This window comes from Euleptes europaea, chromosome 2 (genome assembly GCF_029931775.1).
Source record: "Euleptes europaea isolate rEulEur1 chromosome 2, rEulEur1.hap1, whole genome shotgun sequence".
Taxonomy (NCBI): Eukaryota; Metazoa; Chordata; class Lepidosauria; order Squamata; family Sphaerodactylidae; genus Euleptes; species Euleptes europaea.
The window spans coordinates 100,567,786-100,588,649 of NC_079313.1; the positions used below are offsets into that span (position 1 = coordinate 100,567,786).

At 44.0% G+C, this 20,864-nt stretch overlaps 1 protein-coding gene across 1 annotated transcript in view; it reads left to right on the forward strand.

The window, feature by feature from the left end:
- The window catches only part of LOC130473328 (uncharacterized), a 38,351-nt gene that overhangs the window by 16,892 nt on the left and 595 nt on the right, over window positions 1-20,864 (forward strand). The window contains exons 2-5 of the mRNA XM_056844851.1: window positions 13,794-13,911; window positions 18,406-18,465; window positions 19,311-19,472; window positions 20,475-20,559. Coding sequence (XP_056700829.1) covers window positions 13,794-13,911; window positions 18,406-18,465; window positions 19,311-19,472; window positions 20,475-20,559 — 425 coding nt within the window. The remainder of the gene's footprint in view (window positions 1-13,793; window positions 13,912-18,405; window positions 18,466-19,310; window positions 19,473-20,474; window positions 20,560-20,864) is intronic.

Genomic DNA, 20,864 nt, shown 5'->3' on the forward strand with positions numbered 1-20,864 from the left:
TTTTTACTATGAAGTCCTGCCATGTTCTGTTTTGTATGGTGTTTAATATCTGCATGAAACCACTAAGAAAGGTAATTTGGAAATCTGGAGTGAAATGTCATCTACTCAGAGTTTCACCAAGGTTGACTGGTGTGCCAACTATATATGTGAGAAGCCAGTTTTGACCATGGTTATCCATGCTGTGATCACATCCAGGTTAGCTTACTGTTATAAACTGTTCATTGGGCTGCCTTTGAAGAATGTTCAATTGGTGCAAATTGTGGCATCAGGCTTGCTGAGTGGCATGGGCATATTCTACCAAACATAAGCAAACTATACTAGCCACCCATTCGTTTTCAGCAAACATTCAAAGTTCTGATTCTTACATTTACTAGGTCCCAATATCATGGACCTGGACCAGTCCTGACTTGGATAGGTCAGGCTAGCCCAATCTCATCAGATCTCAAAAGCTATGAAGGGTTGGCTCTGTCAGTATTTGGATGGGAAACCATCAAGGAAGTTGCGAGGCAGGCAATAGCAAACCGCCTCTGAACATCTCTTGCCTTGAAAATCCCATTGGGTTGCCATAAGTCAGCTGTGATTTGATGACAATTTCGCTCTCTCGCTCTCTCATCGGACCAGGATACCCAAAAGACTGCTATTTACTGTATGAATTAGTATAGCAACATAGAGCTGGAAGGGGCCTCCTGCACAATGCAGGAAATTCATAGCTAAACCCCCGCCCCCACTCCCGTAGTGACCTCTGCTCTATGCCCAGAAGAAGGCAAAAAATCTCCAGGATCCCTGGCCAATGTGGCCTGGAGGAAAATTCTTTCCTGACCCCAAAGTGGCGATAGGCATTACCTTGGGTGTGTAAGAAAGGGCCATACGAGTGAGCATTGAATCATCGCTTCCTGCCCTCCCTCACATGATCTGCCTAAGTTCACAGAATCAGCACTGCTGTCAGATGGCCATCTAGCCTCTGCTTAAAAACCTCCAAAGGAGGAGAGCTCACCACCTCCCGAGGAAGCCTATTCCATTGAGGAAATGCTCTGTTAAAAAGTTCTTCGTGATATTTAGGCGAAAACTCTTTTGATTTAATTTCAAACTGTTGGTTCTGGTCTGACCTTCTGGGGCAAAAGAAAACAGCACTATCCTCTACATGACAGCCCTTCAAATACTTGTAGATGGCTATCATGTCACTTCTTATCCATCACTTTTCCAGGCCAAACATACCCAGCTTCTTCAACCTTTCCTCATAGGACTTGGTCTCTCGACCCCTTGCCATCTTCATTGTCCTCTGAAACACGTTCCAGCTTGTCAACATCTTTCTTAAACTGTGGGGCCCAAAATTTAACACAATACTCCAAGTGAGGTCTAACCATCACTTTGTGTGATCTGGACACTACTGTTGATGCAGCCCAAAATCGCATTCGCCTTTTTAGGTACTACAAACAATACACAAAAGCTAGCATGTATCTTCTGTGCAATACACAGTAATATAACATTACATATCAGCGGAAGTACTAATAGTTCTCTATAATCCTAATATCCATCTTATAATAAATTAAAAGTTGTCTGTATTGTACTCATTTTCAAATTAAACATTATTATAAAGCCAAATTATTATTAAATCAAAATATTGGATCAAATACAACATATAAAATATCAATTACAAAATTTCCTTGCCCCATTTTAAAATTTTAATTCACTCTTTCCCCCTATATCTAACCAGATAAATAATATGCTTATTTTTTTTATCCTAAAAATAATACAAATCATGTGGACCAGTCTACATTTCTTAATGGGCTGCACTGGTGTCCTTCTAAACCAGAGGACCGTCGTTGTATACTAAGTACTGATTGCTCCAGTTTTTGTCAGGGACACCAGCAGTGTGCAAACAGGAAGGTTCTCAAAGCATCCTTTGTAGTATTTATGCTTGTGTAAATGAGTGGCTAAGTGCCCAAGCAACATGTATACTTATTTAAGTATTTGGGTCCCACTGTTCTCCTTGAAAGTACCCAAAGTGTCTTACAACAAAAGAGAGAGAGAGAGACTACACACAGATCAAGGAACATCAAAACAGCAGCACATGAGGAGGCTAGGTCTTTGGGCGGACCTAGACTCATACTCTGGCTGCTCTGAAGGCCCGTGTGGGGAGCCACACGCTAAGAACTGCTGGCCCCAATGCAGACACCTGCAGTGCATGGTCAGTGGTGCTACTGGAGGCCAGGGCACGCTCACCCAGCCGGCCTTCTCTCAGCTCTGAGGGAGGGAGGGAGGGAGGATGAAAGAGTGCCGGCCTCATGCCACCCAGCTAGTTGTGGTGGCTGCTTTCCTGCATGGCTCTGTATGATGCCAGGTTGGGGGGAAGGGGCTGGCTGCTCCCTGTGTGCCCAAGTTGTGGGTGGGGCAGGGTACCAAAGTCTTGGACCACTTAAGACACCAAAGGCTCTTGGGATGGCCCTGAGCTGAGGGGGAAATCCTCCACAAGATAGTGTAGCTAGTGAGGAGGCTCCTCTGCTTTCCCTTCCCGAGTCAACTCACTCTGCCAGGAGCTCATTACGTGGCTTTAAACAAGCTTCTTTCTTCCCCCTCAGCCCACATCTGCGATATGAGGACAGTAATACCGCCCTACATTACCAGAGTGGTGTAAAAATTAAAGTCCTGTCCGGTATGTCAGTAGTGTCGTATACACCTGCTTGTAGAAATGCGGAGGATGATTATTGAGAGCCAGCATGGGGTCGTGGTGGACTAGGATCTGTGGGACTTGGGTTCTAATCCCCACTCTTGCCTTGGAAGTTCACTGGATTGCTGGTGGCCTGTCACTCTCTCTCAGCCTAACCTGCCTCACAGGCTTGAAATGGAGGATGACATGAGGATGAAATGGAGGAGGGGAGAACAATGTTGTAAGCCACTTTGGAACGCCTGCTGGGGAGAAGAGCAGAATACAAATATCTAAACAATAATACTTGGGAAGTCGCAAGGCCAGCTCCTGCTCCAGCAGTGCCCTGCCCATCTAGGAATATTTACAGGCATTTTAAAGCACTGTGAACTATTCACTCTGTGGCAGGAGCGCTGTGGAAAAAGTTGCAAACAGCAGCCTGTCTGTCTCCAGCCTCTGGGTTATCCCGTTTCCTCAAGCGGTGACAGGATATCATGCTACCAGTATTGGAGCGCTGCAGGTTAATAGTAAGGGTAAAACTGAGTTTGTTTGAATGCCTGGAAGGACCACGTAGGCCGGTGGACAGAATGGGAAAACGTGCCCCTTTTTGGCAGCCGCCTCCTCCCCTAGCAAAAGTGTTTATCCCATTGACGGGCGGTCAGGCAAGCCCCTGTGGTCCCTTTTGTAATTGCTGCATTAGCAGAGGATCGGGTAGCCCTTAATGGGCGCAGGCCACCATAAAACACGCCCGGAAAGGTCGCAGACCTCGTGGAGGGAGAATATTTGTGGCCCTCTGACATAAGCCTTGGCTGCTCTCTAGCAACAGGTGCGTCTTCCTGGCTCCTCCTCCAGGCGGCAACTTTGGAGCCCCCTCCCCTTCTTCAGGCACGCCGGGCTAGTTTGTGTGATCCTGGGTCGCAGAAGCTCTCCTCAACAATTGCTGAGGTAAGCAGGGAAAGAGGGAAATGGAAGACACAGATTGCAAAGGCAACAGTAGTGCCCTGAAGCAGAATGCCGCATTCCAGAGAAACAGAGGCCTGAGTGCTGCTAGAAACCTAAGTTGTTTTCTAGAATGGAATATTCTGCATCCTAAGCAGAGTGTCACCCCTGTAATCCCCTTGACATCAGTGAATTTAGGGGGATGCAGCTCTGTTTAGGATTGCCCTGTAAGTCTGTGTCTTTCACTCCCCTTTACCCCTGTTTATCTCAGTAATTGTAGCTCACCTTCCCTACCAATAGAATAGGGTTTGAGAGGGATTGGTAGTAGGTGTTGCTTAAATTCTGTGGACTTTCAGAGGGTGTGGCTCAGTGGTAGAGCATCTGCTTGGCATGCAGAAGGTACTTTCAATCCTCAGCATCTCCAGTTGAAAGGGTCAGGTGGCAAGTGATAAGAAAGACCCCAGAAAGCCACTGACAGTTAGAATAGACCATTCTGACCTTGATAGACCACTGGTCTGATTCAGTAAAAAGCAGCTTCGTGTGTTCATGTATGTGACTTTTCTGGAGGTTCATAAGGAAGTAATGAAAACCTGCAAAGAACAGCAGGCAGAGATGTGAAGGATGTTGCTGCGTCGTGCCTCTCAGAGTTTTGTGCTATCATACAAGACACTTAAAAGAGGCGTTTAGCCTCTCATCACTGGCTGGGCCGATTCTTGCTGAGTTCTAATAAAGAGAAAGGTGCCCCCCCCCCCCCAAAAGCCACAAATATATTCACATACACCATTTGGTAAATGGGGAAGACAGAAGGCAAAAATGATCTATGGATAAATGCAATGTCATCACTTCCACCTGTGCTCCTGTTTCCCAGGGTAACCTGGATTTTTTGGTCTCTATCCCAAGTAAATCACAGTTTTGTGTTATGGGGAGATTCTTAACAATGCCTTTTCAAAATGCTATTCTTATGAGCTACTGATCTCACAGATCTCTGGAAGTTTATCCGCTTATTATGTACATTTTCATTCTGTCCCTCCCATGAGCTCAGGGCTGCATACATTTGTCTCCCCTCCTGAATTTTACTTTACAATAATGCTGTATGGTAGGCGGAGGTGAGGGGGTGACTGCTGCGAGGTCACCCAGCAATAGGGGTGCCAGGTCACTCTCCGCAACCGGCAAGGTTTTGTGGTGGGGCCTGAAGAGGGCGGGGTTTGGGGAGGGACTTCAATGCCACAGAGTCCAGTTGCCAAAGCGGCTATTTTCTCCAGGTGAACTGATCTCTATTGGCTGGAGATCACTTGTAATAGCAGGAGATCTCCAGCTAGTATCTGGAGGTTGGCAACCCTATCCAGCAAGCTTCATGACAGAATTTGAATCCTTTTTCTCTAATGAACTTGCTTGGAAACACAGACACACGACAGCTGAAGTACAGCACTGGGCCATTTCCAACCCAGAGATGCAGTTGAGTTTGCATTGTCATCAAAAATTACATTGCATCAAGTGAATGAAGGTTTGACCAAAATAATAAACAGTCCTTGTGTCTTTAAACTGTTGCAGACTGGGCTATTAGAAAGCAAATGAATTCAACAGTCAGAGGTAAAGAATGGGCTTTGCCGATATTGGGGAGGGGGAGTATTCTAGCTGAGTGGGGAGGCTTTGGCAGTGAGCCTGACTATCAGAATGGGCGTGTCACTGCCCGCCTTGCATCAGTAAAATATATGGAGGGTGGGTAAGGCGTATGTGAGTGCACACACATCCTTTTTTTACACACTGCTAGCATTATCAGAAGCCATGACAATTTTCTGAGGAGGGAAACAGCCCTTGCTGATTGCTGTGAAGACTCCTTGTCTCTGGCCTGAGCTGTCTTTTTCCTCCTGTGATTTAGAGGAAAGGATAAAACCTCAATGCAAAAGGAATGTTCCCTTAGGGAATGAGATAGAATCATAGAGTTGGAAGGGACCACCAGGGTCATCTAGTCCAACCCTCTGCACAATGCAGGAAATTAACTACCTCCCCCCACATCCCCAGTGACCCCAACCCTCCCCCCACCATGCAGGATCCCACAATCAAAGCACTCCCGACAGATGGCCATCCAGCCTCTGCTTAAAGACCTCCAAAGACAGGGACTCCACCACCCTCCGAGGCAGCACATTCCAGATTGAAAAACTGCCAATGGTGTAGCTTCCCCCAGCACTGTCAGGGTGGGATCGCTCTTTCAGAGGGGCATAAATCAGTGCCTCTGCTAAAGCTCCAGATAATGGAGCCTGTACAATTCTTGGAAAGAAAGAAAAAAACGGCTCTATTTTAAATAGCCACATTGTTGTGGTAATTGATTGGACCGTTACTTTTTAAATACTTTAAGAAATAATTAGTAACATGAGTGTGCTATCTGGACAGGAAGGGTACAGGTTGTCTGAAGCAATCCGAAGGCTTCTTTGTAAAGGCTTCTCAAGGAAAAGGACCAGCCCAGATTTGCTGTTGGGCTGCCTTCAGCCAGTGGGATGGAAGAGGACTATCTTAATAGTTAATGGTCATCTTGCATGATAGGCACTAAACTCGGCTGTTCCTGACAATCAGCCGTTGAATGTTGATTTGTTACAGCTGTTGAATTCTGTAGTGTTTTTACCCATTCAAAAAAAAATGTTAACACTTAAGTAACAAGAGTTATGCCTGATCATTTATTTGCGCCATTCTAGTGATTTCTTGTGAGTTCTACTATGCAGACAATGCTTCCCTGTTTGCCAGAACTTCTCTGTTCTTTTAAATGTATGGAGCAGCCACATTGCAGAAATTCATGAGAAGACCTGCTTGCAAAGAAAAACTGCATGAATGTATGTGTTGGAGTGTTTTGGAAGCTCTAGACTGAGTACAGTGTTTTTAACCTGGTAGCATCTGAAGCTTAGGTTTCTTCTGGCACGATTGCAGGGCTCACTGAATCCTTTTCTTAACTGATTATTATTCTCTATGTCAGGGGTCCCCAACATAGAATCATAGAGTTGGAAGGGGCTATACAGGCCATCTAGTCCAACCCCCTGCTTAACACAGGATCAGCTTAGAGCATCCCTGACAAGTGCTTGTCCAGCCTCTGCTTGAAGACTGCCAGTGGGGGGGAGCTCACCACCTCCCTAGGTAGCTGATTCCACTGTCAAACAGCTGTAAATGTTTTTTTTTCCCCTGATATCCAGCTGGTACTTTTCCGCCTGCGATTTAAACCCATTATTGTGAGTCCTATCCTCTGCTGCCAACAGGAACAGCTCCCTGCCCTCCTCTAAGTGACAGCCCTTCAAATACTTAAAGAGAGCAATCATGTCCCCCTCAACCTCCTCTTCTTCAGACGAAACATTCCCAACTCCCTCAGCCTTTTCTCATAGGGCTTGGTCTCCGGGCCCCTGATCATCCTCGTCACTCTCCTCTGCACCTGCTCGATTCTGTCCACATCCTTTTTGAAGTGAGGCCTCCAGAACCGCACACAATATTCCCTGTGCGGCCTGACCAATGCAGTGTACAGCGGAACTATGACATCTTGCGATTTGGATGTTATTCCTCTGTTGATGCACCCCAAGATTGCATTAGCTTTTTTTTTTGTCTCTGGTGCCTGTGGGTGCCCTAGTGCTGCTGACACGTTTACTGGTGCCCACCAAATGTTTTTAGAAAGTGGCTGGGACCAGGTGTAGCACTTGCCCAGCAGGGCTTCTGATCGGCCACTAGAGATCTGATTGACTGGGCAGATTAAAATAACATTGTTTCAGTGGCAGCTGCCACCACAGTGCTGCTTTTATTCTATCTCACTGCTGTTTGCCAGTGTATTTTTTAAATGACTCCTTCTCCCCTACACTTGGGCTTCTTTTGTATGTGTGGCTCCGCCTTCTGTGGCAGCCTTTTTGTGCCCACTACCCTGTATCAGAATTCTAGTTGTGCCATAGGCTTTAAAAGGTTGGGGACGCCTGCTCTAAGTTACATCTGAACTGCTTGTGGGTTTGGCACTGACAGGTTTCATTTTTTCATAATTTTCCAAATGTGTACATTTGCGGGATCTCTAAAAACTTTATTTCAGCACCACAGATTGTCAGAATTAGTTCTCATTTTCTGTTTCTAGGCTGAAATGAGTGGTGTATATTATCTTCCTTCTGTTTACATATAAGCAATCTGGCAAAATGTGATTTTTAAAAAGGCACGGGTAAGCTCTTCTGAGGTTTGTCAGAAAATAGCAGTTAGGAACAAATGGTATATACTGTCGGTCTGTATCTGAGCCTTTTTCCAGTATGATAAAAAGGCTGAGTGCAAATTAGATAATCAGATTAAATTTGCAACCTTGACAGCTAATTCAAGGCACATATAGACAGTAAAATCAATCCCTAATTCCACCGAAGTCAATTAGGCAGACAAATACAGGAGTGGATCTAAAAGTAATATAAATGTCATGAAGAGCAGAAATTATGATAGGACAAGTACTAAAAAGAAATTATTTGTGGCACAGGATGGGAAGTGTGACCGGTGGTTTAAGTAAGCAGACAGAGGCTCTCTCTGGTGAATTCCTAGACAGATCAGTTGATTAATAGGCTGGGAGGCATAAATCAACTCCTGAGAAAGGGGGATAATGTTGGTTTCCTTTTGTTGTCCAGTTTCAACTGGTGCAAATCCAAATCTTTGAAGCAAAGATTATGGTAGGCAAACGGTTTTCCACCTTGGACATTAATGAAGGCCATCAGGCTCCTGTCAGTCTCTTTTATTGGTGGATCAGGTATCCCCCGATGGTCCAAGGGGCCGTCTGTGACTATCTTCATGACACTGAATGAATAATCATTGCCTGAGGCAAGTCATGTGCTTTTTAGATGCATTCAGCATATTTCTTCAAGCACATCTCATTTTACGTTTGTTAGCCTTGAACAAACTCTTTTCATCCAGCAGAATTTTTTTTTCTGTTTTGAGGGGATTATACCCAGTTTGTGGCCCAAATGGCCCTTTGCTGAGCAGGCCTGAGAGGGAAACGTGCACAGTGAGAGCACATAGCACACCACTTGCACCAGGAGCCTGACTGATGACACCTTTATGTCCTGTGAGGACCTATCATGTATCCAGTGGTTCCACGAAGATCTTGGACAAGACTTCTTAGTGGCAGAGAAGCTAGAGTTGGCTGGGGAAAAGTTTATCTTATTCTTCATGAAATGAATGCTTTGTACCCATGCAAAGCTTTCTCATGTGGATGGTGTCATTAGCCACAGGAAAACAAAACAAAAATTCTCGTTCCATAGTAGAAGCGTCAACATGATATCATCGTATATCCAACACGATGTTCTGTTGTCACTTCATGATCTAACGTACAACTAGCTCTGCACCCCTGAATGGTATTTGAGCTTATGTTTCACAAACAACAGCCTGCTGCACAAAACTGTCCTTGAAACTTAAGGGAGTTTTCAAAACTTAATATATGATGCAGTATCAGGGGGTGAGGTGTTTCCTGTTAATAACAAAAAAAAATCCCACAGATCTGCCCAGCTCTTGGCAGCTGTTTGGATGTTAGCCTATGAGCCCTTTTAGTTAAAATTGTATTCATGGTCACATTTTCTTTAAAAACAGCAACAACTTCCATTCATTTGTATAAATTTAATGAAGAAGCCCATAAGCAGTGAAGGAGTTGGTTGGTTAGTTCAAATCAGCATACTTGAAGCCCAGTCCCTCTCTCTTCTCCCACCCCCTTCTGCTCTCTGGGCCTCAGGGTTGCCGGGGCTCAGTGCGGCAATAGCCACAGTGGACAGAATCCCCCTGTCAATGTTTAGACTCCACGTTGTCTTGCTTCCTAAGCCTGTCATCCCTTGCCTGGCCTACCCTCTGTCTTCCAGTGGGGCAAAGCCCTGGAGTTACATCCACTCCGCTCTTTCTTCAATTGCACATTTCTGTCATCCATTGTTTCCTCATATTCCTATTTTTCAAGTCACTGCTACATGAGCTTCTCTAAAACCAGTTTTTCATACAGTGCCCCTGGATCATCATCTTTAGAGAAATATTCCTTTGTGAATTTTTTTTAAAAAATAATGTGGCTGATGAGGATTTGAGTGTGCTTATTGCCCTTGGTTAAAAGAAAGGAAAATGGAAATGGGATGTGGAAAAGTTGCCCTACTGAAGCCAATTATTTGATCTTGGTTTGGAACAAGCCACCGTTTGTCATTTCAGACATCACGATTGCCATTTTTCCAGGAACCCGGGAAGTCTGTAATATTCAAGCCTCATGCAAGCAGAGGAGGGAGTGGGGAACGGTGCACAATCCCAACACCTTCAGATGCTCCATCTTGTAACCAATCAATCCTGGTTTGTTGGCTGCATCCGAACTCAGCATGAGGCATTCTGTTTCCCTGATATTAATGAAGATCAGCATCACTGCTTGTATGAAGGCAGAGCTAGTTGTTACGGTAACATGCATCAGGCATGAAAGAGCGATCATAGCATCAGAGTGAGTAGAATGCTGTTTTCTCTCCCCCCCTTTCCTAAACTGGGAACAGAGGCAGGAAAAAAGGACACAGTTTAACTTCATATGTGCTAGATGCTATGGAAGCAGGGGAGAGAGTTTAAATACAGCTCCTGTTTTGAGTTGCATCTATATGTTCTTGCCATTAGTAAGACTGACTTAGACACATGAAGGCTTATACTGAGTTGGACCATTGGTCTGTCAAGGTTAGCATTGTTTGACAGGCAGCAGTTCTCCAGGGTCTCAGCCAGAAGTCTTCCACATTATCTTCAACCTGATTCTATTTTCAACTGCAAGATGCTGGGGATGGAACTTGGGGTCTCCTACATACATACCCCTGAGCCATAGTACCACCCTGGCCCAAAGCATGTCAGTCCTTCAAGCAGAACACAACTCCTGCAACTTTAACAACAGCAGGGCAAGGAGATTAGACAGACACAGAATGGCAGTAGCACAACTGCAGAAAGGAGATTTTAAAAACCCACATCAATTTAAACAACTGTATATCCTGAACACTCTGTAACTTTATAATAACATCCAAGCCTGGTAATATGGTTGCCTGCATATCGGTTTAAAAAATATGACGGAGTTTCCATATTGTAAAAACACGGGCCTGAAACAGGAGGGGCACTGGTGCAAACTATCTGCAAAGTGTTCAATTCCTAACCCCTGCTGGGTAAAGAAATTCAAACAGTCCTTGGTGTTCCTTAGGGAGCAGTCCAACGGAGGCTGCCCTTTCTCAGTGCTAGCAGTTGTATTTGTTTACCATCAACACCAGTACCCTTTCCACACTGCCAGCTCTAGTAAAAATTCTTTCGCCACTCGCCTTGGGTGTTTGCATGGATTTTACGGGGAACCTATCATGTTGAGATTAGGTGCATCAACATAAACAGAAGTCAGGGACCAACTGTAGCATTGCCCACCTCTGAGGTACCACAGCTTCCGTGCACTGGCACTTCTAAAATATGAATTGGGTGAACAGTGTGAATGACCTCACTGATGTTTATCACATCTTTATATAGTTATTTATAAAAGATGCCTGAGCCTACGTAGTTGCTGCTTCAGCTTGATATATGGCCTTGATATGCTTGGCTTTCTAGAAAGGTGTCGACAAGGTCAGCAATAAGGAAATCTCTTGAATTAGTGATAACTGACGTACTGTCTTATGGCTCAGACAGTAGGCAAGGAAAAATGTTACAGGCTCTCCTCCAACCTTTCTAAGCAGAGATTCTCTTCTTTTTTTGCCAAAGAGATTCCGTTAGGCAAGTCCAACTGATAAGAAAAGAGGATTTCTATTAATGCCATGGCTCAAATCAGTTCTATAAGGAACAGATCTGAGTATTTTAGCATATTATGAGGCATTGATGAACTAATTCTTTAAAAGTGCTATACCTGACAATTAAAAAAGAACCACTGAAGAATTTTACATAAGTCTCTGTACTACCATCCTATGCAATATTATCATGGAAATCTGCATATGTGATCCAGTCTGGATACAGATTGGATCCACTTGAGGATTCCACAAATGGAAAGGGAAAGGAGAGCAATTTTCACAGTCCTCCGATTCACTCCTCGTGCTGTACTGGGGGGGGGGGTATCTCCAGTTTGGGGAGTCATTTCCAGTTTAGTGAGAGGATGAAGGTTGACATGTCCTGTTCTGCTGATGGAAATGCCTTCCATCAGTGGAAATTACTTGTGGTTTGTGCCAGAATTTGGGTAGTATTAATAGATAGTCCTATACCGGTTCTTCTGCTTCCGCTTGAGCAACTTCTCGCATAAGTGTTTAATATCAATTTTCTCAATTTTCTATTTTTTTCAGATGGTTGAACATAGTATGTGTCAAAAGTTGTTCTTTTATTTAAGGTTTGTCAAAACAAAACCACAAAATGCTGGAGTGTGACTCCTCACAACCCCCGAGTAACATGCTACCACCAGTCCCCTTAACTAATCCACCAGACAGCAACCAAGGCAATGAGACTCTAGCCTCCTCCCAGATCTAAGATCCAGAAGTCAGCCCCACAACGTAGGATGCTTGCAAGTTGAGTTTAAAAAAAAAACCATTACTCTGAGCTGAAGCCCCAAAGCCCAAGAACACCACAAAACATAATTGATTAAAGGAATGTGCAGAGACATACAATATAAGAATAGTGAACAACAAGGATAAATAATGAATCCTGAATATCTAAGCTAAGCACTTTTACAAGCATTGGTTCTCTTAATCCACATGTAACTTGACCAGACTGAGTCCAAAGAGAGTTTCAGAATCCAAGGTCCGAGGCAGGTGCTGCAGTCAGCAAGTCCCACTTGGTCAAGAATCAAGAAGTGATCCAAAGAAAGATGTAATCCAGACAAAGGGCACTAACCAAACTGAAGATCTTCCTTTATGCCAAACAATCCATGTTGGCATGATTCTAGTTGACCAATCACGTGTGTTGCTAAGCAGGTGTCCTTGACCAATCAAATATGGTGCTAATAGGTGACTTAGCCCATCAGGTTTGTTGTCACCATGAAACCATGTACTCTGCAGCTGTACAGTGCCTAATTAAGCAGGGCATCTTCTCCCACCCATGAGTCCTTGAATGAATGAGATGGAATGTGTAGGTGAAACTCTTTGTTCAGGTTCTTGGTATTGACACCTCTATGCTCAATGACTTCACCAGCACCTGTGTCAACTTCTTTCCTTGTCTTTCTCTCCGAAACTGCTTGTCTTTCTCTCTGAAACCTTGAGTTCTCGGAGAGAGAAGCTGGTATGATTTCTGTAGGCCTCAAGCCTGAACCAATGTTTTTGAAAAGACGAGAGGCTGGTGGGTAAACCACCAGTCTCTTGACAGTGTGACAGAGCTGTTGTTGGACAAAGGGAGCTGTATGTTACTGCTATACTGAACTAATGGCAACACATTCAGCCACCCCACTGCCCAAGCTGGGTGCTTTGTGGCTCAGGCAAAGGTGATTTTGGAGATGGCTCCATGAAGCCAAGACTGGGAAGATCTGCCATAATTCCCAGCTCAAGTTGCAAGGTTTCATTGTGTGTCTCCAGACCTGTCTCTGTCGAGTCAAGAAGCCACGGGATAGTTAAGGGTGACCATGAGAAATCTTCTGTTTTACCTGTCTTTCTTCACTTCCTGTGCTCATTTTTGGTGCATTCCCACTTACCTATGATTATGACTGTACTCATATTGTTGCTTGTTTATTGTATTCCAGTATACAGTCAGGAAAATTAAGAATAAACAATGCTCACAGAAAAAGATTAAGAACCAGTTCTCATAATCATTGTATATATTACTGACAAGTCTTAGCATGCCAACTGCATGGCTATGGCCAAAAAATTGCATAGATGCTACGGGGTACAAGATTAACCTTTTTGTCACCGGTGCAAGTGGCTTTGAAGGCTTTGCAGTGATGTTCAAAAAACCTGATGCTACACATGGGTGGCTAGTGACAGCTATGTGAATTGGCTCAAGGTTCAGCTGCACAGTACAGTTCTGCCAGAGCGGGTCTGAAAGACATTCCAAATGGCTTGCAATAAACGGCTAGTGTGAGCATGCCTCTTATTAATTCAGGTTTCTCTTGTAAGGCAAGACCTTTAAAGTATGCTGTTAGCCTGAGCTGCCTCAGAGCTTATGAGCAGCCTTGTAGATATTCTCAGTCTGTCCAGCCCACCCATGGCAGGCTCCAAAAGAAGCAATGAAAGCAGTGGGCCTGAGTGAACCAGCTTGCCGTTCCATGTAACTTAACTGTCTTGTTTCTTTCTAGCTCCTTTGGACATTTCCAAGCAAAGCAATATGGTGTTGCCTGTGGGTCATCGACCAGATCAGCTGTGAGCCCCACTTTGAGAAGAGGGCTGTGTTTGACCAGGCTGTCTGTCACCAAGGTACTAGGCAATCATTATCAAACAACTTCATTCAGCAACCTTGTAAATGCCCTCAGATCATCTCTTTAATCCCGCAGCATGCCGGGCTCCTGCTAGGACCCTTAGGTATGATGTGTTAGAATTCTGGCAAACAGATGGGGTAGGAACAGGTGGTGGGCCATTTGATTTCTTGAATCCTTAAAAGTAATTGTTGCAAAATTTGTTACTTGAAATGTGTTTCAGTTTCCAAGCTGTTACCTACAAATGTCTTAATTAGCTTTAAATCAGTATAGATAATTTCTTTCCAGATCATTTTCATGTCTATCCTGCAGCCTAAGAAGCCTTTCTTCAACCTAAGCTGCTCTTCCATTGGATGAAGAGCCACTGAAGTTGGTGGAAGGCTTCTTAGACTAGATGAAGGCTTCCAGGTTTGCTCATTGGAGTGGTGAGATACATGGCCAAGTACAGTTTGTTTGGCTCAGAGTGTCTGTAATAAGGGAGAATGAATGTTGAATTTGCAAGCTATAAAGGTGCTGTAGCTTTGCTTAAAGAGTGTATGACTTCACTGCAGAGTTGATCAACTGAGCTAATTGGAGAAGAACGAAGTACACCACGAATCGAAGGATTAAACTAGCCTCAGATTCAGAACTGATGCTTGTTCAGTTACTGCTACGAATTTGCATGCCCTCCAAATACATGGAAAGGGATTATACCACTTGTGCAATGTTATGAAGAAATTGTTGATAATCTCAAACCACCTGGTATATTGGACATGTGTTTCAGCTCACTGCCCAGACTTTCAGCATCAGTTGAGTAGTTGTGTCAGTTGTAATACATGAATTGTGATCTGTATAACAATGAAGATCATGAAAACAGCATATGGCATGTAACCAAGGTGCTAGGCCAGACAATGAAGTTCTGTGTGGGCATGCTGTATTTTATAAAGTGCATTTCTTTGGCAGCCTCCAGTCTCTTATTGTCAGTTCCTGACTGGACTTGTTATTCAGGTGCCTTCAAAAAAAGATACAAAGATCAGTTGATATGTACAAAGAACTTTGTCCCTTAGCTAGGGTTGCCAGGTCCCTCTTTGCCACCGGCGGGAGGTTTTTGGGGTGGAGCCTGAAGAGGGCAGGGTTTGGGGAGCGGAGGGACTTCAATGTCATGAAGTCCAATTGCCAAAGTGGCCATTTTCTCCAAGTGAACTGATCTCTATTGGCTGGAGATCAGTTGTAATAGCAGATCTCCAGCTAGTACCTGGAGGTTATGCAAAAACAATCCACACAAGTACCACTACACAGGCAAACGTCAACCACCAGACTACTATGTAGCATTAAGAAAACAACAAGGCTGAAGAAGCCATCATTGGTGAAAGCGTCTGTTACCTGGAAGACATTTCCATTCTACTATAAGTGCCAGCTTGGTCTCCTTTTGAAACACCTGCAGCACATAGCCAGTGGATATAAAAATCTGATTTCCCACTTGGACTCTTGGAAAATCTGTAGGAAATCTTTTTACTTTCAGGACCAGCTCTTAAAAGACTGAAATTGTACTGGAAAGTCTTTAAGACTCAAAGAGAAACATTAGACATAGATTTGTTGTATATATTGTTCTTTGACTTGTCTTTTGATATTTTTGTATAATGTTCTCTTGTTTGACTGTCGCTCACCTATATATATTGCTTGCACCACGTTTTGTATTGACTATCTCCTTTTGAATATATGTATATAACTGAGCCTTGTGTGGATTGTTTTTGCCTAGCCTATTAGCATCGCACTGTGAATTGTTTTGATGTACCTGGAGGTTGGCAACTTAGCTCTAAAAAACAGAAAATGGAAATTGAGAGCCAGTGTGTTGTACTGGTTAAGAGTGTCGAATTAGTATCTGGGAGGCCCAGGTTGAAATCCCAATTTGTGCCATGGAAGCTTGCTGGGTGACCTTGGGCTAGTCACACTCTCTTAGCCTAACTTACCTCACAAGGTTGTTGTGAGGATAAAATGGAGGAGAGGAGCACGATATAAGCAACTTTGGGTCTCCATTGGGGAGAAAGGCGGGGTACAAATTACTTATATAATTAAGTAAATAAATAGATGTTCCTAGGGATACTATATTTTGAAACAGTCCTGAAATCCTGATTCCGTGAAGAACGGTGAGGTGATATTTTGGGTTGTAAAACAAATTAAACTGGGATGTCAGAGGTGGCACTGAACGACAGCTTCATTGGAATCCATTGCATCATATCACTGCAGCAATGATCTCTTGACTAGAGTCCAAGGTGTCTTGCAGCCGGCAGCAGTAACTCACTGTCCAGCCTTAGACAACCACGTGGTGCCTCCAGGGGAATCTAATGCTCGTACCTGGCATGGCTCCTCCCACGTCATAAATGGTTACGTTATATTCAAGCTGGCGTTAAAGAGCAGGGTTGAAACCTCATCCATCTCAGCCCAATTTGGCTTAGCATCTGTGCAGGATATTAGAGATCACTAGGCCATCTTGAGGTCTCTGTTCTTTTACACAAGGGCCAGTGAATACGCATGTTTTCCTGGTAATTGTCCACAATGCTTCTGTGAACTTGTTGACAAAGTACTTGAATGTCTGGGTTTCTCTGATGTTGTCAAGGATTATAATCACATAGTGTCCCTAGGAAATGGTGGTCTGGATGCCGGTGCAGTTTTGAGTCCAGCAAGCCTCCTCCTCACTGGACTGTCTGTGTCACACCACGGTCCAACAATCTATATCTTTTTCCCAAGTGTGCCCCCTATTCTGCAGATATCTAAATCCACAAATCGGGGCCACACTTGCAGTAAACAGATATTTCTGCAAACTTGGGGGACCCCCGATGTTTGCAAGAAAATCTGACATTTTTTTTAAATGGTTTAAAAAACAAAAAATAAACAAATAAAAAGCATACCTCGGGCGGTACAGTAGGAACCATGCTGTGACAGCAATGGCAGCAGGGAGCCTCAGCTCGCCTGGTGAGAGGCCTCGGCAGGCCTGTCAGAGCAGCTCTGGGTGAGCCGCCAAGAGCGCGGCTGTGGTAGGGGAGGCCTCAATGAGCCCGCCATAGCAGCTCCGAGCAAGCTGCCAAGAGCGGGGCTTTGGGAGGGCAAGGGAAAGAGTGATGGGGTGGGGCCAGAATGAGAATGAAAGAAACAGTGATGAGTGGGGATCAGACAGAGAGAGAATGAAAGAGTGATGGGGTGGGGATCAGAAAGAGAGACAGAGTGGCAGTAGATGGACATAAAGTAAGAGAGGGGGTGGAGGAGTGAAAGAGAGAGACCCTTAGAGAAATGGGGGGGAGGAGAAGGGAAGAACCAAAGGCAGGGGAATGGCATGGCTGCTTCTGCAAGTTTGTTGTGGGTCCCAACTTGTCTATACACTAATAGCAAAGTTGGCCAAACCTGAGGATATTAAATCCAGTTACTGGAGCTGTGAACAGGCAAGACAGATCTTTCTACAAACCTGAAAAGAGCCCCAGATTTGCAGAAAAATGTGACATCTAAAAAAAAAAACATAGTGTTTAAAAAAACAAAACCAAAATGATAAAATGAGAGTCTGTAGCTTTCCGCAATGGATTCCCTCAGTGGTTGTTGCTAGGCAACCACAGCTTTCCAAGACAGGGAGGGGGCAGAGTTCTTTCCAGGCCTAGTTTAGCCTTTGAGGGAAGACTCATTGGGGCCAGGCCTGACTAGGGTTGCCAGCTCCCAGTTGGGAAGTTCCTGGAGATTTTGTGGTAGAATCTGAGGAGGGCAGGTTTTGGGGAGGGGAGAGGCCTCAGCCAAAAGTAATGCCATAGAGTCCACCCTCCAAAGCAGCTATTTTCTCGAGGGAGACAGATCTGTTGTCTGGAGTTCAGATGTAATTCTGGGAGGTCTCCAGGTCCAACCTAGAGGCTGGCAACCATAGGCCTGGAATCAGCGTTTGGGTGACTTGATACCACCTGACTTGCATGATTCAACTAGGCCTGGCTGCTTGCTGGTTCAACAGCAGCCACCCTATGAAAGCCAATGTAATGTAGCAGTTAAAGCTTCAGAGTAGGATCGGAGTCAAAACCACACCACTGTGTTGTGAGTGACAGTATCTCATACTTTGGACTGGTTTGTGACAAGTATGGCAAAAAGCTTTTCCAGTGCTTTTTGCTTTCTGAGCCAAGTGTCTTGGCTATTGAAAAAATAAAAGGCTGGCTTAGATTCAGTTCATTTCCAAGCCATATAATGTCCACGGGGTTTACTCTTGGCTATCAATATGGTCTGTTACGTGCCTGGGAGTGGCAGCAGCTTAACAGCAACACTGCAAACAAATTAAAATGATCTGGTATCTCCAGATGTTTCACTTGAAAACCTATGGAACAAATGAACCCCACATGCATGGCCAATTGTGTTGCTTTGTGACTTCTGCCCCACTAGTGGTTCCTTTAAATTGGAGAACTATTACTGAACTAATATTACAAATTGAGTACCAGGAAACTGAGACGTGAAAGCTTTTAGGGTTTCAGTGACACTTTTTCCCTCTCCACAGCTAAACCATCTGGTGACAGATCAGTTGGTCAGGAATGGAGTTCCAGCAGTGGGCATTTCGGTAAGGGCACCTGTTATCTGCCTTCTCTGTTTACATTACAGTGCCCTTCTAGGGAAGAAATTACCAGGGGTGGAGGAGAGGTACTGGGGAATTGTCATGAAGTTAAGTGTTGAGGCATGAGTACATCTTGCCCTAAATCACCTTGTTCTTTTGTCTTCAAAACACGATGTCAACAAATTAAAGAATTTTTCACAGATGGGCCCTCTATTTCAATTAAATGTTAATATATTAGCATATTATCCAAATGTAAGTGTTCAGAAATGCACAGTTTATTTAAAGAAATGCCACCACTCTGTTTTCTTTTAAAAAGTAACAAAATTGCAGTCTTAAATGTGTAGCTCCATCAATTAATCAAATTATATATCTACCAATATGTCTTCATTCACTAATCACTTCTTCAGTTTTGTCCCGTAAGATGACTTCATTTATTGCATAGGAATTCATCATGCAATTCTGAATTTTTGTGAACTACGAATAAATCATAGGAAAGAATATAATGTTTGATGTCTAGCAATGATGCTTGGATTAGTACCACACAAAAGACTGAATTTCAGTTCCAAGTTTGCAACTGGATCTGATTGCTGCATTCTAATTGATGGTTTGGGAACTACTAAGAGATTATAAATATATGGAGCTGTATCCTACCAGTCTGTTCCACCTGAATCTTCCCCCAGTACCTGGAATGTACCAACAACAAAGAGCAGCTTCCTCGGAGGAAAAGCCTCTTGCTTTGGGGGAAGGTTCCTTGAACCAGAAAAACACACCAGCTGCATAGGGCTGGCTGGGATTCAGGCTATGGATTGGATAGATATTGTTTATCTTTGTTCTTATTGCCTTTTTTAAAGCCCTTTGGAACCTGGAAGACAGCATTTAAAAATATCAGCCAGGCTGGTATTGATACAGTGATGGATGTTCTGGACTCTGGTTACGTCCCAGTATTACATGGTGACTGTGCACTGGACTCAGAACAGCACTGCTGCATTTTATCAGGAGATACCATAATTGAGGTAAGAGATGGAGAATGGGAGGTAGCATTTTTTGTGCACAACTGTAATAGGGTTTAGTTTTGCCTTAATTAATCATTCTCATCTTCGGCAAAAAAATTCATTATCAGCCCTCCACTTGATAGTAACCAATATGACAGAACTCCTCTTGTTTTCCCCCCTTCTTTTCCTCCTCACCCACCACTGCTGTCACTCCTGAGGTTACCAAACTCTGCCCTTAAAGTTAAAGGTAAAGGTAGTCCCCTGTGCAAGCACCGGGTCATTATTGACCCATGGGGTGACGTCACATCCTGACGTTTACTAAGCAGACTGGGTTTACGGGGTGGTTTGCCATTGCCTTCCCCAGTTGTCTACACTTTACCCCCAGCAATCCGGGTACTCATTTTACCAACCTCAGAAGGATGGAAGGCTGAGTCGACCTTGAGCCTGCTACCTGAAACCGACATTCGTCAGGATCGAACTAAGGTCGTGAGCAGAGCTTTGGACTGCAGTACTGCAGCTTACCACTCTGTGCCCTTCAAGCTAGATAGCTCAAAAGAAAAAGAATAGCACAAATAATATAAAAAACATAATTTTTGAAATCCATTAATAAGCTGTCAAAGTGGACATGTTACACTTATGCAGTTTGAATAAAATGTCCCTGAGCTGCAGTCAGGTCTCATTTCTGTGACTCGTCTCTCGGAAAAAGATAAAGAAGTAGTCATTCTCACAATAATTTCTGTGAATTTTCAGATATTAGAGTAAGATGCAGGATGAGTGATGAGACATGGTCCTTGGATCTTAATGTTGCACAGTTAGAAAGCCTAAGTGGTAGAACAGATGCTTTTGCATCCCTGGAATCTCCATCGATAGGCTCTCAAGCAGAGGTCTCTTCCAGCCCCATTATTTGAGGCCCAGGAGGGCTGCTGCCAGTCTGAGTAGCTGCTACTATGCTAGATAGACCAACAGACTAACTCACTATGAAGCAGTTTTATTTATTTCCATGTTAAATGCTTACTCTTCCAGATTCTTGCTCAGAAATTGTCTCCTAGACGAGTTGTGTTTCTCACAGATGTGAATGGAGTTTACAGCTGTCCACCTGACACATCAGGTACACAATAAGTAGTTGTATGTTTAGAGAAATGTGTTTTACCTGTTGTTTCTTTTGAATTGCAGCATTTAAAGGGATTGAGTGAGAGACCAGCTTGTTATGGTGATTTTAAAAGGAAAGTAGAAATACTAAAGTACAATCAGGTTAACCCAAAGAAATCCATCTTGGACCAATGAGGACTCAGTGGCTTGCTCTGAAAGTACAGTCTGTGAGCCACAGGCTAAGAGCTGAAGGTCCTTGGCTCTTGCCCTTCAGCTTGCAGCCAAGGGCTTGTGTTTCTGACCTTGTCCGCATTTTATAGTATC